The following is a 17,938-nucleotide window of genomic DNA, read 5'->3' as shown; positions in this document are numbered from 1 at the left end:
CAACAGGGACTGTCATGATGAATGCCTGGACTTCAAAGAAGCATTGCCATATGTCTGTTCCTTGCTTGCCTACCTGTCTGTCTGCTTGCCTGTTTATGGAGGGAGAACATGTAACCGTTTGCATGGCTTTTATTCTTTGCAGGATGCCCATCTGAGTTGGTTTTGGGCAAGCCCAGAGGGGTTATCTTCTCCCCTTGCTGCTCCCAGAAGTACACAGGAACTGGTCGGTGTTTGTGGCTGCTCAGAATTTCCCCAGGAGGAATGGCAAAACTGATTGTCCGTCGGCTGTCAATATTGGAGACTGAGAACTGCAGAACAGAGTTTCTTGCCATTTATGAAGAAAGCCAGCAAGGAAGAAAAATCCTAGGTAACTAAAAATGCTCTTCCATGTTCAGTGCCTGTATTGCACCTGTTCTGAGACACAAAACAAACATCCTCAGGGGACCACATTAGGGAAGTGGAATGAGTGGATGAGAAGATGGAATCCCCCTCCTCAGAGCTCGTTCTTTCTGTATGTCACAAGAAATGGGGAGAAGGCAGAACGTTTCAGCAGAAGGTGGAGTGTTCCAATGGAAATGGCCAGTTCCATTCAACAGTCCACAGAGCTGTGTTCAGGTGTGTCATTCTGTTAGCACAAATGATGTTGCACTTCAGGAAGTTCTGTTCTGAACTAGGCACAAGAGCAGAATCCAGTTAAAGTTGGCAGTAAATAAAACCAGGGCAGTTTTTCCCTGTCACCCTTTGAGAAAGGCAGTTTTGAACTCCGTCTTCACAGAATAAGGTTACTTGCAAGGCATGGTAGTCCAGACACATGAAGCTTGGGTGGGGGGTGGTGATAAAATCATAGCATAGTAGAGTTGGGAGGGAGCAGAAGGCTGTTGGGTCCAGCCCCTGCTATTGCAACCTACTCCATATTGCTTGTCATAAGGACTTAAGAAGAACAGGTTAGATCAGAGCAAAACCTCTCTAGTTCAGTAATTTGTTCCCAGAGCAACCTATCAGATGACACCAGGACACGCACACCCACCCGCTTGTGCTTTTCAGCACCTGGCATATAGGCAACATCACCAGCAGGACACAGTAGCCTTCTCCTCCATGAATCTTCCCAGTCTTTTAAAACTGTCCAATTTGGTGGGCATCACTGTATCATTGTGCAGTACGAAGTGCTTCCTTTTATCTGTTGTAAATCTGTCACACTGCTCCATTTCACTGGATGAGCCCCGGTTCTAGCATTCTGGGAGAGGGGAGAAAAAACTCCCTGTCCATATTCTTCACATCTTGTGTAATTGTGTACATCATGTCCTCCCCTTGCACACCTTTTAATAAGCTAAGCAGCCACAAATGTTGTAGCTTTAGCTCATTGACCATATTGGTCTGCAGCTTTGTCGCATGTATGTCGAAGGGGAAAGGGAGAGAAATTGTGTTATCATGACGCCTGATCCTAGGTGACCAAATGCGTCTGTCTGGATTCATGATTTTTAAAGCTTGTTCTCTTCCTTAGCTAAGCTCTGTGGCACCCTACAGTCTCCCATGACCTTGCTGAGTCCAGGTCCTGTGGTCAAAGTGGAGCTACGTTCCACCATCCATGGTATTCTTGGTATGACCTACGTGGTCCTTGGAATTCAAGGTAATGCTCCACCAATATGAATGCTACAATGACAACAGGCTGATTTCTAATCCAAGCTGCTGTCTGGCATCCTTATTTGAGAAGAGAGTTTTGCTGCTACTGTTCTAACAACTTTAAAATAATATCTGTAACACATTTATATATGCAAAGTGCTTTATGGCTTCCCTTCCACCTGTTCACATGGACCTTCACAACAACCTTACATTGCAAAGAGCAGGTTGAGATTGCTCACTGTGTTTCTGGGTTGAGTCAGGCCTTGCATCTGATCGATATCACTATTATTTGTTACTTCTGTGTCACAGAAATATTCTTGCTCTGTGGATTCAGAGTCGCTGTGTGGATTCAGACAACGTGGTAACCCATACCCAGGGTTGATGTGGTTGTCATTTTGTAATGTGGCTTATTGTATGAACACAGCTGAAATAACAAGTCACGGTGAGCAGCCACCGCTCACAACCCATTGAGAAACCATGAGCATTCTTCATGGGTTGTCTTTGGTTAACAAACCATAGCACAGCCGGGTTCAGACAGCACAACCCACAGTTCAATGACCACCTATATTCAAGCAGCATTCAGCTGCTGAATGTCTCTATGCTTATTCTCTATATTGTCTGCTTCTGCAACAACTCTACACGGTGGATCATTTTTTTTTACTTTTTATAGGTAGGGGTATTGGGGGTAGACTGTGATCCAGAGGAAGCCAAGGTTATGATGCCCATTCAACAGCTATGTAGGTCACTGGCTGACTTGCGCTAGTCACTTTCAGCTTACTCTACCTGACAGGGTTGTTGTGAAAATAAAACACCAGTGGGGGAGAGAAACATGCATAGTGCCATGAGCTTCTTGGAGGAAAGATGGGATAGAATTGTAATTGGTCATTTTTATTTAGAACATGGGGGAAATGCAGATTAAAGGAAAGATACTCTGCAAGGTTGCACGGTGAGTCCATGGCACTATTGCTCTAGGGAGTCCAAGGCTGGCAATTTAAATCTCTCTTCCAGAGTATTTGGAAAGCTGCAAACTGTATTTGCTTTGGCCTATAGTATGTGACATAAGCACTAGGACTGTCTTTTTGCAGCTTGTTTCCTCTACTTTTTCTTGCGGCATGGACTGCTTTCTGGATCCTGTTGAGTAGTCCTTGAGTTCTTTGGTACAGTTTAAACTAGGTGATGGGCCTTTTTCACTCCCATCCATGCTGTCAGTTTTATCATGGACCGAGGCATGTCACATAGGTCTCTGCTGGGATGCCTTAAGTGTTGACAAAAGGACCATCTCAGTGCTGAAACTGAAATCAAAAATAACCACCTCTGCTTGGAAATCCATTCCTCCCTGTCCCCCTCCCCCACCAGGGCCAAAAATGGGGAACAGGATGAAAAACTTCAGTGACTTGAGTGAGCAGTTATTGCGCTGCCGAGACGTCATCCTTGAAGACCAAGAAGGAATAATCAAGTCCCCGGGTTTTCCTGACAGCTCCTCCAACACCACCAGGTGAACGAGTCACTTTCTTTCTGCCATGTTGCAGTACCTGATGTCTTGAACACTGATCATTCTGGGCATTGGGATTTGGTTTACTTCTCCCAAAATGCAGCATTCCAAAATAGTGATTTCAGACTCTGAATGTGATCTGGAAGAAGAGGTTGGGTTGGAATGCTCAGCTGACTTGTCCAAGTCAGTGAGCTGTGAGATTAACCAAGTAGCTGGTGAGGACCAGAGATGCTGTAGAACAGGGAGGGTCAGAGGGGGAGGGATGTGAAGTCCAGTGGCTTAATATCAAGTAAAGCAAGCAGGCCAATTAAATAACATCTGGCGTTTCCTCTGTCACATCCACAAGCAGTGTGAACCTTCCTGAGGGTGCAGCTAGCTTCATTTGGCAAGGAATTCAGTATGGAAGCAACTCTTAGCATGGCCGAGAACAAGCTACACAATTAGAGGGATCTAATTTGATAGATGCTTCTTGTTAATTAGGTTTTTGTTACTCACTGGGTGGGTTAACATCTCAATCTTGCATCATTACCATGGTTCCTGTTGTTTTCCATGATCAACCTGACAGACTGTCAAATGGTTTCTACATTATTGTGGTTTCCATCCTATTTGCTCAGTCCTTCTACTGTGGGCTTGTATCCCATCAGCCACTGTGCCTGAAATTCAGTCCCAAGGTGCATCACTCCTTGCCTATTTTGCCTGCTTTTTCCTTGTTGGTCCATACAGTTCCCTGCATACGTTCTCCTGCTTCCTTTCTTTTTTCCCCATGTCCCTTTATCAGCAATGCTTGCCAGTGAATGGATCTGCCCATAGGAAGTGCTCTTCCTCCACAGTGAATTGTCTTTAGCCACACCCCTTTTATCCCTCCCTCCCAGCCTTCCCTTGATGCAGAGCTCCCAAGGCTTGACTTTGTGCGGGAACTGCAAATATGGCAGCTACGTAGGATTCCTCCCATGTATTTATTCCCACAAAAGGGATGCATCAGGCAGGCTTTGCCTTCCATCTCTGCAACCACTTCTACACCCTCGCCAGAAAATATACGGTCCCTTCCAAGCGCTCACACAGTTGTATCTTTGCTCAGGCTTCTTCCTCACTGTTGTAGGAACTTTCCCCACTGAAATGCACTGCAGTCTTTATGGTAAACTGGGCACATCTTCCCAACAGCAAACCAAACCCTCCTAACAAGAAAAACTCTTCTATAGTAAAGGAGACCTTTATTTCAACAGCATAAGAAAGTTATTGCTTTCGTTAAAAGATTTTTCTGGAGAAACTAAAGGTTATTATCTCAAGAATACATATGCAAATATTCTGCTGGTGTGCAAGCTAGGCTGCCCAAAAGCTGTGCCCACAATCTAATTCCCCCCACCCCGTAGCATCCGCCCCCATGCTAGTGTGTATTCAAGTATCCAGATACTTTGGAATTCAAATAAAAGGCACAATGACTCAAACTGGCATTTGTGAAAACTGTGGCAGGCCGGGAGTACAAGAGAGTAGCCAGCTCCAAGCTTCAAACGTGTAAAGCATAATAGTGGAGCTTGTATGGGAAGGTTTCTTGGGTCATCCAGTGCTTTTCTTCTTGGAATCTGTTGCCCCCCCACCCACAGACATCTATAATGCACACACATTATATAACACTTCTGATTGGCTGAAAACAGTTTCCTCTATTTCCTGTCCATATTCTTTTTCCAATTAGGTTGCCTTCACAGTTTATCTTCCTTTGATAGTACACTTGAGTACTCATTTATCTATCTTACATGTGACAAGCTTTGCTTAACATACCACAGACTCCTCTTCATGGTCTGTTCCTGGTTAGTAAGCCAGTGAAAGGAAACTAGGCTTCATTCTAAGCAGGAAAGAGACCCCAGAGCTGGCATGCAAGGGTAGAAGATGGACCAGAGTGGAGGACTGAAACTTATTTTTGTCTTGATAGGCCATGGCTTATTAAACTGAGTTCATTACATCTGAACCCTGATAGAGGCTTAATGGTTTTGTTGCTCCTGCTGTTACAGCTGTCACTGGAGGATTGTTGGCCCATTTAATGCCATCATTCGGTTGGATTTCCTGGACTTTGTGATTGAGGAATCCCCTTCTAAATGTCATGGTGGGCTTGCAGTTTATGAAGGATTTGGGTCCACCATGGAGGTGCTTGGTAAGCTATCTCAAATATTGTGAGGCCAACTGACTAGTCTTGATTTTAGTGATTCTCAGTTACTTTAAATGCAAAGTAACTGCTGCAAAGGGCAGGGAGTCTGTGTCTTTCGCAGGGAACAGGCAAAAGGCAATGGGCTTAATCTTAAATGGGAAAGTCTAGACTGGGTGTCAGAGTTCTTCTGCCCCAAGACCACTTCTAACCTAGAAAAACTCTGCAGGAATGGTTTCAAGATAAATCAGCCTGCCTTCAGCCTAGCACCCTTCAGATCAGGAGTCTCAAACTCAACTTACCTGGGGGCCGCTGGAAGTAGAGGCTGGGTGAGGCTGGGCCGCATCAAGTATTCCACCGCCGTGGCGGTGGTGGGCCGCTCATCCCGCGGCTGGCCCGGGCACCGCCGGCGCTTTGAAGGCCGCAGGACCCCTCCCCCGTGCCCGCCCGTCCCGGCAATCGGCCCGTGAGTTTGAGACCCCTGCTTCGGATGTTTTGGAATAAAACTCTCATAATCTCTGGCCATTCGCCATGCTGGCAGCGCGGGCATACAAGTGGGTGGAAGGGGGAAGGTTTCAACCTCACCTACCTACCCTTGGTGGTCGTGATCCAGTTCAAGGCCCTGCATATGTTCTTTAGAGACATCTTGTTTAACATATTCTGTTACTTTAGGCTGAGGGAACTGTGGGGCACTGTCATAAATTTGTAAACAGAGCAGAAAGTTTGGATTTTAGCCGCTCTTGGGAATACAGAAAGAGGCTCCTGTTATTCAAACCACTGATGCGCCCAGCTCAGTATTGTTCATGTTGACTGGCACCATCTCTCCAGGACTCCAGCCAGGAGTATTTCCTGGCACTTCCAGGAAATGCTGGTGCGGAACGCTGTTGTGCTGAAGGTGCAGTGGGTGGTGGCTCTTTGGGCTTGGCCCATTTTAGGATTCTGGAATTGCTGCTAGATCGATTCTGATAATGGCGGCCATTAACATTGCACCCAAGCTGATGCTTTTGGACCGTGGTCATGTGCACCAGTGGCATTAAACCTCTTTCAGTCTGAAGGCCAAATTCAATAGTCGGGAGACCGTCAGGTTGCATTCCCATGGCAGACAGGGCCAAAGGCGAAAGGAGATGGGACTGAAATGCCAAAGATGCAGCTGCATTCAGTTCCACTTACTGTGTGATCAGATGCCTAAGATTACACTCTCAGACTCTGAGCTGGTTTGCCCAAGCAAGTTTATTCACAATAATGGTTTCTCTACTTTTAGGCAGCTTTTTATTGTACAATGTTTCAGTGTGCACCCAGGAAGCTCATATAACCAGGACACTGAGCTGCCAAACTGCCTTTTTACGTATGTCTCACAGGTAACTTCTGCAACAAACTGCCACACTACCCTTTAAAGTCGCGAGGCCCTGTGGTGACACTGCTCTTTACTTCCAGAAGGGATACGAATGTGAAAGGTTTTGTTCTTGCCTACCGCACCCTTGAAATACAGCCCAGTAAGTAGAAGACTTTGCAAGAGCTTTGGAGGTGGAAATAGGTGCATAACCTGAGTCGGGGAATATGAAAAAGTAGAAGGGAAGAAATGCTTGGTGGAGCAACAAGGGAAATGTGCTTACAGAAAACAGCCCTTCAGCTAATCCAGCAATACCCAAGAGTTGTGTGCAGGCAACACGCTGCTAGGTGCCATATCAAGTAGAGGAAGTCATTGAAAACCTCCCATGGATCTAAAGTATCCAGCCAGCTGTTAGTGCTGTTGTACGAGGCTCTCTGTTGTATCTCTGCATGTGTTACTGCTCTTGCCTTCCCTCCCTATAAATATCATGCATACATAAGTAATCTGCATCTTCCAGGCCCTTGTTTTAGGGAGAGGAGAAAATCCTTTTCTTTCACTGTATAGGTTGTAATGGGATAATTCAGCCTTCCCCCAAGCTGGCAGTGACAATACCTCCCATCATCCCCATGTGATCAGGAATGGGGCTAGGAGTTGTAGTCCAGAGCACTGGCTTTGGGGACCTTTTGCAGAGTCATCAGAATTGCCAACCTCGGAAGAGGGTGCCTGTTTTGTCTTTATATGAACCATGGTTCTAGCCTGAACTACTTCCAGTTGGGGGTATGACCTGATCCGTGACTCATGAAGAGAGACATGAGGTGGATTCCTCTTCCATGTATCCTAACCTTTTCTGGGCTGTAAGTATGAGGTGTATATCTATCTTTGATTCAGAAAATAATGGGATCCTTCTCCCCCAGTGCTAAAAGGCAGCCAGTGCTGGAAGCCGTCTGCTGAAGCTAAGGGTGGGGCAGATAAAACAAATGGGAAGTATTTCTTCACACTGCACTGGAGATATGATGGCGCCTTCTGAGGCAGCTTTAGGAGGGTTTAGGGCCATCAGGGAATGACACCCTAGTCATGATGGCTTCCTAATACTTCCAGAATCAGATGCTGTGTGCGTCTGAATATTATTAACTGGAGAAGAACAGCAGGAGTTTCCCAGGGGTATCAGTTTGACCACTGTGAGAAACAGGAAGTTTGACAAGAAGGGCCTTTGGTCTGAACCATCCTCCTCCTCCTCCTCCTCCTCCTCCTCCTCCTCCTCATGTTGAAGACATTAACCCTGTTCTTTATTGGCTTCTAGGCTGAGTCAAGATTCCAAGGGAGCAATCCTTGCATGTTGAGGCAGGGACTGAGGCTGGGACCTGTTGACCCTTTTCTGCCTTAACATACATAGCGTTACATCTTTAAAAAGTTAACAAGCTGCTGCACAAAGCACAATTATCTTCTATATTACAGGATTTGGAGCATTATTGCAATTACTATTATTATTACATTGCATTTATAACCTGCCTTCATTTCCTCTCGTGAGGAACCCAAGGTGGCTTACAACCCTGAGAGGTAGGTTGGGCTGAGAGTCTGTGACTGGCCCAAAGTTGCCCAGGGAGCTTCATGGCCACGTGGGACCTGGAACCCAGATCTCCTGGGTCCCCAGTTTAAAACCTTAGCCACTGCACCCCACTAGCTCTGTACACAAGCACACTAATTACACAGTTACATGTATTTAAGCTTAATTGCCATATAGCTGAGTTCCAGAGGTGCTGGACTAAAGCTGCCATGATCCTCAGCCAGCATGGCCATTGGCTGCGAGGGAAGCTACAATCCAGCAAATTTGGAGGGCAACATACTGGGGAAGACTGTAGCAAGCATGTCGCTTGGGGTGTGTGAGGTTTCTTGGTCCGTCCGCCAAGGCTTCACAGAAAAGGTGATGGATAGTTTTTTGGCAAGCCTTATGACAAATATTCATATATTTATTTGGCGTTCCTACTGCATCGTTATTCATATGGTAAACCAGAGCTCTGGGTATCATTTTGCTGATAGGTTATATAACTTTGATGGTTTTTTCCACTCATGGAAAATTCCATACTGCTATAAAAGGTATGATGGTTTAGATATGCTCGAGTTGGTATCTTGCAATGACAGTTTCTTCTGGATTTCTGTGCCGAGCAACAGAGCAGAATTTTCTTAAATTAATTCTTTAAACATGTGTGCCTTTTTGTTGAACCACTGTTGTCTCTTAATTATCTCTGAAATTTAACTGTTTATCCTGATGCACATTTTCCCCTCTTACAAGGTCCAACACAAAGTAGAATAAGAAATGCTGGCAAAGGTATGAATAACATTCTTCGTGGATGATAAATGTACATGCATGTCAATAGTTTCCTATTCATTTTAATTTCAAGGAAATCCTCCACATCCTAGGAACAATCAGACACATATATGCTAGGAATTTCTGGGCAAGTCCCACTGATTTCAATGAGGGCTTAGATCCAGGCAAGAGCTCATAGCCTTGAAGCCTAAATGTGGCTTACTTGGATAACTACCTACTTAGTTTCCTGTAACACAGTTCATTAACCTGGCTCACAGGTGGGAATGTCTGCTTCTTTAAGTAACTTGAGATTGCCAAATGACAATATGGGGGAACTGTCTTTGAGCTCTTCATTTGCCCTTACAAAACGGAGCAGGGCAGGATGGTGTGCTGTATCACAGGTAGGATGCCCAGCCAAGGTCCCACACCTTGCGGGCTCTTTGCAACCCCGCTGGACTCGCTCCTCCTCTTCACCACAGCAACCAACTTGCTCCCCTCGCTCTCACTCGGACCCAGGCAACAGAGGCAGCGTGACAGGAGGAGGAGCAGGAGGCATTGCTGCCCACTGGCTCCTGGCTCTCTGCTGGTCAAGCAGTGAGTGGTCGCAGTGATGGGGAGCAAGAGCAGCCGGTGACTGTGACCATGAGAAGACGCTCTCTGAGGGAGGGGTCTATTGAGGGCAGCTTGCCCGAGTGCCTGGCAGGATGCAGGGAGAAGAACCAGAGGTGGCGACTCTGTATTTGTTCATTAACACCCTAATAAATTGAAGCTGAGAAAGTGTGGCTGCAAGAGGCTGAATATGGCCCTTGTGTATCACTGAGTGCAGCGAGAACCTTTATCAGTATGAATCCCATGTTTTTCTGGCAATAAGCACAACACAATCCTAGCAATTTAATGAATCTTTCTTCTTTTTCTTCAAGCATGTCCAGTTTTGGATCTGATCCCAGTAGGAGCTGTTGAGATGGTTTCCCCAAATTACCCAGATGCTTACCCTGACTTATTGAGCTGCACTTGGACAGTCTATTCTGCTTCTGGAAGCAAGCTGAAAAGTGTGATCAGAGAGCTTTCAATAGAGGATGCTGAAGATTGCATCTGGGACTCCCTGAGCATTTACGATGGACCAGATCAGCATTCAGCATTGCTTGGTACATTGACCTGCATCTATCAATTCTTCCTCTTTATATAGCAAAGATAATTGCTGTGCATAGTATTGTTGCCTTGCTTTTTATCACCCATAGTTGGAAGATCAAAATGGACCATTAAGCATGTGTTGTTAGCAGACTGGTAAGTGACGATGATGCTTCACTGTTCCTTGACGGGACAATTTGTTGAACTTGAATTCTCAGAAAGAGACTTTTACATACGTAAAGCAAGTTCACTTAGTTGCCTTCTGTGCCTGTGTGCAGGGAAAGGGGAGAAATCCATTCAGCTCACATTTTGCACTTTCAAATCGACTTAGTTATCCTTTTAAATTTTTGCAAGCTCTTATCCAAAAAGGGTTGCTTTGGGAGAAAGTACATAAATGCATGGATTCATTATAATAATTGTTGAAAAGACAATTCATTAGGAAAATTGCTTGGAAAAATGATGTGTCATGAACAAAATGCAGTCAAAATATATTCCAAGAAATCCCTACAAATGTTCATGTGATTTTTAAAAATTTCAACATTCAGAAAATGCCAAACTTAAGACTGGGAAAAGATTGGACACAGCAAGACAAACTGAGACAGGAACGTTTGTCCGTCCATACTGCACTGAGCATGTTTATGTGCTTTAAATGTAGCCTTTGAAGGCCTGGGCATTTGGGGTTAGGGTTAGGTTTTTACAAGGCAGTGCATGCAGTGCAAACAGGAGACACACACTAGGCCCTTCCCAAGCCAGGTTGTCTTTTGCAGTCCCCTTGCTTCCAGTAAACAGAACCCTGTGTAGCAGTCTTGCCTCTTTGTAAGCAGCGCTTTATCTCTTGTGCTTGGCAGGGAAATTATGTGGCCGAAAAAAGAACCTTCAACTATTTTCAAGTGACAGCTACTTGACAGTGCATTTCCACACTGATGGCTCAGTTGGAGCCAAGGGCTTCCAGATCCTCTTTGAAGAGACGAACCAAGAACCAGCACAGAGAAACAAGAACGGAATAGAACTTGAGAGTCAGTGTAATTTAAAATCGGGGTTCATCTTTCTTCTATAGACCCCAGTTTTCCAGTAGTTCTCTCTATGCCATTGCTTATTTATTAGCAGTGCCATCCCTATGCATGTTGCTTAGGAAATTTTGGGAGCTGTAGGACTTTTTCTGTCTAATCATGCATAGGATTGCACCCTTAGAACATTTGTACCTTCATGAGGTTCTGTACTTTGGGATCCATTATATTGTAATGCAGCTCAAAAATCTAAAAATCCACCTGCAGGCAGCACCACCAGTAACACGCACACACACACACACGGCAGCATTACAGAATGACAGCTTGAAACAGATAAGGGTCAGTTGAAGGCCTGCACTGTAACTTTGTGTGTACATGTGCTCAGCAGATGTTTGGCAATGCCTATTGGTCCTGTTAAGCACATTTGTTACACCAGTTCTAGATGTCTGCTGTTAATGGCGGGGAGCCATCGGCTTTGGCTGAAGCATTTTGGCTTCAGCTCTGTGTGTGCTTACGTAAGAAAATTTCCTGGGGCTTTCTTCTGAGCAGATGCACGTAACATTGCACTCTTTGTAAGCATTTCTCAGCCTTGGGAGGTTGTTGGAGGACAACAACTATCATTCCGCACCATCGGCTGTGCTAGCTTTGTCCTTTCCTAACTTAACTTCCTTTTATACCATATTTAGTAGCAGCAGTGCTATCTTACACAGTAGTCGGGGAGGTTGAAATTATGAAAAAACCCAAACCTGAGGCACAGTAAACCACTTTGGAAGAAATTGTCCAGTCAGTAAGCAAACCACAGTCATGATTATCATAACATGGAGCTGCTGCTGCTGCTAATTTGTTGCTAATGATAATGACTCCTCTCTTCTTTCAGGTTCACCTGGCAAACTATTTGCCTCTGAAGAAAGTAAGTAACATTCCACAAATATAGTTGAAAGCTCTGTGGGTGTTCATGCGTGTGCACATGCGTCTGTGGGGGTGTGGCCTTGCCTAGGCTTTGGCCTAGCACATCCCCTGTTAGGTAAATTTAGATGTACAGATTGCTATGGTAACCAGATGCTTAACTACTTCTCCATGTATTGAGGCAGTTCCCCATCCTTAAGATGTTGTAATTCAGGGGTCTTATATGAAGAGAAAATAGTAGTTAGAAGCAGAAGGAGAACAGATGGCGAGAGTTGCATTTTGAACTCTGGGTGTGGGAGTAGTGTACAGTGGCTGCTGCTGGGAGTGTTTAAGGGGTGTGCTTCTATCTATACTTAACCTGTATATCTGTAAATAAACAGAAATATAAAACACCAAAGGTAGCTGAAAAACACTACATTGGTTTGGTTCTGTTCATTCCTGTTCCCGGCCCCAACTGAAAATGAGAAGCGTGGTTTTACAGCTTGACTGGAAGGAGAAGTTTCCCAGAACATCCTGAGGATGGGGATCATTCTTAGTTTAGTGAACTTTATAAGTGGGACTTCTCTCCCTTCAAAGTCACAGGTTTTAGTATCACGTCCTTGCCCCTTTCCCTCTTCCTTTGACACTTAGGAAGAACCACAGGGCTACTTTTTATCTTCCAAGATACTGCTAGATGCTTTCTCTCCCTTTTTGTGCACTTAAAAAGGAGAATCCTTCTGATTCTCCATAGCTTTCCAATCCTATCACATTTCCAGATGAAGCGGTCATGGAAGCTATGCTACATGGCATGGTTTCCATAAACATTCCAGGAAACATGATAGGAATGGGAAGCTCTGGGAAGCAGGAAGCTACAAAGAGTTTGGCCCAGCTCTAAAGAAAATTCCAACAACCCTCCAGTGATGTTCTTCCAAAGGCAGCCCAACCTGATTAAGCACTATAGCCTTGAAAATTCTCACCTCTTGGATATGTGGAGTGCAGGCAACAATCTATTATAATGGTTCCTAGCCAGCTGGAAGTAAATCTTTGTTCGTAGTTGAATATAGTTGATCATTCTTGAAGATGTGCTCAACCAGCCACCCATGTGATTGCCACTTAGAGAATTCTGTCAGGTCATTCAGGGGACTATACATTTAAAAAGAAATAAATGAGTAAATGCTACATACTGTGTTCCTTCAGGAATAACCGAATAGGTGCATAGATGGCAGTTCTGGCCTCATCCCTAGTATGATGCTTTCCAGAGGCACTGAAAAGCATTCCCCTTGGTGTCCACTACCAGAGCACACTTGCCTTCAGAAATGCGGTATCCCTTGGAACCCCTCCAGCTGCTCTGCTTTGTGCTGAGAATGTCAGCAGGCTTAGACTTGGGCTTATGGAACGTGTGCTAGAGCACTTATAGAATAACTAACCAGAACTACTGATTCTAGGCAAATGTGGAGTGCCAGTGGAGGACCTGTTCCTCACGGAGGAAGTGCCTGCACAAACCTCTGGGCAACAACAGGGCAAGCTGGGAGTAACTGGTGGCAACCTTGGAAGTCCAGCATCCTGGCCATGGCTTGCAAGCCTGCAGTTTGAGAACAAGCACTTCTGCGAAGGAAGCTTGATTGAGGATTGCTGGATCCTGGCAGCTGGACACTGCAACGTCAGGTAGAGGCATGCTGGCATTGCTCCTCTAGGAACCATATCCTCTGAGCCTATGCAGGCCAGCCCAAGATGTTTTGGTGTCTCACATACAGAAGCTAACTGGAATGGCTGTTGAATTTTACTTCCAGACCAGAAATAGGACAGTGTCTTGGGCAGCACCTGAGGCCAGCAGGCTCGCTCTGGTGCAGGACAGCCCTCCAGAAGGGAATGGCCAGTAGGTCACCGCTGCTGCATCCAGCTCTGCTGCTTGAAGCAGTTACCTCCCTCGGCCTGCCTAACGGTAGGGCTGGCCTCAAAGTCAAAGGGCATTTACTGCATTCTTGAGGCAGAACCTTCATGAGAATGCTCCTTGGGCTCCTTGGGCTGGCCTACCCCATCTGGCATGGGGTAGGCCACCTGGCACCCTCCAGATGTTCCGACCTGCAGCTGCCACCAGTCCCACCCAGCATGGCCAGTGGTAATTGTGATCCAGACATACGGAGGGGCCTGGCTCACATACCCTGATCCAACACGCTGTTGCCCCCATTTGCTGTTGGTGCTGCATTCTAAACCAGCCATGTGAATGTGTGGACTGGTGCACAGAAGCTCTCCAGCAGGAGGGAGAGGCTATATAGATAGTGCACACCATTCTTGTTGATACTAGGAAGAGAAAATGATGGCCTGCTCTAGCTGTGTAGTATCCTGTTGTTGCTTTTTCTCTTGGTTCAACTTAATTAACATTCAATACTTAAGTATTAAAATTAATGAAATATTAATGAGTTGTTATGCAGAGTATGTATCAGAAATATCATCTCTCTTTCAGTGCTGAGACAGACCAAGTTGTCCTAGGAATCAGCTATCTGTTGCCTGGTGGAAAAGGTGGCACCCAGGCCCCTTTGCTAGCTGTGCACCTCCATGCAAACTTCAGTGGCTTTCCTTTCAGTAATGACCTTACTCTGTTGAAGCTGGAGACACCCATTGAGACAGGTAATGGAATAGCAGGGTGTGGGGCTGGGCAGAAACCTTCCAGATACAAGATCCCTGCCTACCCCTGACATGGAATGTAGCTTGACCTGCAAAAGGGCTCTGCTTTGCTATCTTGGAGACCATCTGACAAAGCGTGGCCACAATGAAAGTCAAGTTGCTGAAACTAAAGCCCAGTGAAAGCAATGGAATGGGACTGAGTAGGCATGATGGCCCGCTTAAGCCCTGTTGATTTCAGTGGGATATTTGCTTGTATAAAGGGATTTGACTGACAAGTATTGATTGTATGAATGCGAGTTGGTTCGAGAGGTTTATCTCAGAGCTTTGATCTGTGAAGGAGGTTTCACACATGCAAGTCACTGCTCAAGCTGAAGTCCTCACACATGCATGTGAGAATCACCCATTCCCTGCATGCACTGGAGATGATCTCCTTGTGGTTTCTTGAAGGAAGTCTAGGAGGTCCCAGCAACTTGACATTGTGCTTTTCCTGTTCAGGAGACACCATAGCAGCCATTTGCTTGCCTGATCAGGATGAAGAACTGGGCATTGATGCAAAGTGCTTGACGGCAGGATGGGGCGTGATAGAAAGAGACAGTAAGTACCAGCCAGCCTAGGCTGCATTCTGTAACACGTGGTGGGACGTGCAACAAAATGTTGCAGTGCAAAGTACTGTTGCTCAGGATTTCAGCCACTTCCTTGTGCCTTTCTCTCCAAGAGCCCTTTGGGTACCGCATTCTGTGGCTGCTCAACACGCCCACTCCTCGCTGGACTGTTCTTGAGCCCCCGTTGGGTTAATCATGTGCTTCTGCAAACCTCAAGGTCCCTCAGGCTGGTTGATGCCACTTTTGTGTGATGGACTGATTTGGCTAGGCTCACATAAGCAAAAGCCTTTTCTGGCTATGTGAGCAACAGCACTGAGCAGCCTGAATGTTGGAAATAAAAGGACCTCTCTCCCAATTGCACCCAAAGGTACATTAGTGTGTTGTGAAGAGAGCAGCTCGCATGCAACAAACACGGTAGAACCAGCATGTGCTGTGCAGAACTGTGAAACTTATTGGGTTCTGGGCAGCCCATTTCCAAAATGAAAGTGGCTTTTAGCCCTGAGATTTAAGCATAGCTTGAAACAGAAGGAGGTGCCTTGCCAGGCCAAAGGTACTTGCCTGTTCTAGAAATATTTCAGTACGGCATGCACTAAGATCAGAATGCTGCTGTCTGAATTTGTGGTCATTGCTGATGGAGATCTTTTAACTTCTGCTACCTAATTCAGTGCTCCTGATTTACCCACACTTCATTCAAAAGCTGAGACATCTCTGTCAGCACAAATTCAGACAGTGGCATTCAGTGCTCCTAAGGCCTACTTCTTGGCTAAGCTGATGGACATTTGCAAAAGGCTTCAGAAGAGATTTCCAGGCATGTTCTGCGTTTATGTCTTATGGGCAAACAGAGAGTTGAGATGCTGAATTCCTAATGTAGAAAGCAGCTTTCCATACGGGACCCAGACTGGTACTGTGCAGAAAAGACCAATCAAGGCCCTGGAGCAACTCTCCTGTAGAGAAAGGTTACAACATCTGGGATGAGTTAGCTTAGAAAAGAGGTGACTAGGGGAAGATGTAATAGAGGCATACTAAATTAGACAGAATATGAAGAAAGTGGATTTATGGCAGTTTTTTCTTCCTCTTCCCAGAAACTAGAACATGTAAAAGGAAGTACTATACCTCTAAGCTTGAACACACTTCATGAGATGGTTGTGAAGACAATAAAAGGAGAGGAGGAGGACCCTATAAACTACCTGGGATTCCTTGAAAATTAATTATATTATTAATGAAAATGAAAATATTCCCTACATAGTTAAATTATTGGATTTATTTCCATAAGATGTAGGGGTGGCTCCAACTTAGACTGTGAAAAAGGAGATCAGACACATCCGTGGAGGAGAAGGCTCTCCATGGCTGCAGGTCGTGATAGCTGCATGCTCTCCACGGTATCCCCCATGCACCTTTTGCTGGGGAACATGGGCAGGAGGAGGCTGTTGCATTCTCATCCTGCTTGCGGGCTTCCCCCAGGCATCTGGTTGACTGCCCTGTGAACAGAATGCTGGACTAGACTGGCCTGATTTAGCACAGTTCTATTATGTTGACCTGGTCCCCAACAGTGTCTTTGCTGAAATCAATTTAATAGCCCTTCCTTTGGTCGCAAATGAATATATAAAGACTCCTTTCTTTGTTCCATCAGAGGATGAATTGTCCATAAGGCTGCAACAGACACAAGTGTCGCTCCTCACAAATGAAGCCTGTGCCAAATACTGGGGAGAAGATATTAAAAATACCAATATCTGTGGACGAGCTGCTGGGCTTGCACCTTGTGCTGTAGGTAACTGGTGTGGGATATACTCATCACATGGGCAAAAGGGTGGCCACCCTCATACTGGGTGGCCACAGTGAGATGCAGAGACCTCTGCAGCAGTCAGCAATACTGAAATAGTTTTTGCATGACATATCAGAGATATCAGTTAAGACCTTTTTATTTAATCAATATTTTAATATGTTTTAATATTGAATTTTATTATTGTGTTTGTTTGTTTGTTTATTTATTTATTTATTTAAAATATGTATATGCTGTCCTGTCGCGAAAGCCTCAGAACAGCTTACATAAATGAAATAACATAAAATATACCATAAATTAATTACTGGCCCACACTGGCTGCAGTTAAAACATATAGGAAACAATATTAAAACTTATTAATATATTTTTCATTTTCAGAATATGATAGTTTCTGTTTAGAAAGAGGAAAGGAGTTTCTTGAATTGGTTTCACTTCCCAAAATGTTTCCTCATGTATTTGGAGCCAGAGTGGGTTGTCAATTTATTTATGCTGTTAGCCGTCCAGAGACGTTAGTAATTGCACGTCATACACATTTCATAAATATCATGCAGGGCTGGTGTCAAGGGTGGGCACAATTGGCACCTGCTGAAGGACCCACACTCCAGCAGGGTCTCGCTCACAAGAGCTGCTTTGGGTTTCTCCTCCTCTTCACCTCTGCAATGGGCTTTCTCCGTCTTCTTCTTGCTCTGGCCCAGACAGTGGTGATGGGGGGAGGAGGGAGCAGCAGGAGATGCCTGCCTCCTTGCTCTTTGGTGCTGCGCTTATCAAGTGTGCCAATACTAGCTGGGATGGGAAAGAGGAGGAGCAGCAAGAGCAGCTGCTGACCATGGTGAGGAGAAGGCAGACTCCCTGAACGAAGGGGCTCGATGAAGAGTGCCTGTGCAAGGGTACTCCAGAGCTGGGCCTGAGGGGAGGAAACAGGAGGCTCCTTATCCTGAATCAGGACACAGAGTTGCTTAGCTGCATGTAGTCTGCTGACTGGCAGCAGCTTTCCAGGGTTTTAGGCAGGAGTCATTCTGAGCCTTGT

General features: G+C 45.5%; 1 protein-coding gene across 1 annotated transcript in view; it reads left to right on the top strand.

Annotated features, from left to right (window-relative positions):
* OVCH1 (ovochymase 1) overlaps window positions 1–17,938 on the top strand; it is a 47,071-nt gene that overhangs the window by 28,304 nt on the left and 829 nt on the right. Inside the window, exons 22-28 of the mRNA XM_044433938.1 lie at window positions 1,502–1,627; window positions 2,977–3,115; window positions 5,119–5,258; window positions 6,608–6,742; window positions 8,870–8,905; window positions 9,805–10,029; window positions 10,861–11,050. Coding sequence (XP_044289873.1) covers window positions 1,502–1,627; window positions 2,977–3,115; window positions 5,119–5,258; window positions 6,608–6,742; window positions 8,870–8,905; window positions 9,805–10,029; window positions 10,861–11,050 — 991 coding nt within the window. The remainder of the gene's footprint in view (window positions 1–1,501; window positions 1,628–2,976; window positions 3,116–5,118; window positions 5,259–6,607; window positions 6,743–8,869; window positions 8,906–9,804; window positions 10,030–10,860; window positions 11,051–17,938) is intronic.

Source organism: Varanus komodoensis, unplaced genomic scaffold (assembly GCF_004798865.1).
Source record: "Varanus komodoensis strain SLA01 unplaced genomic scaffold, ASM479886v1 scaffold27, whole genome shotgun sequence".
Taxonomy (NCBI): domain Eukaryota; kingdom Metazoa; phylum Chordata; class Lepidosauria; order Squamata; family Varanidae; genus Varanus; species Varanus komodoensis.
The sequence above is the reverse complement of the archived record's forward strand: the minus strand, read 5'-3'. Positions and strand labels throughout refer to the sequence as shown.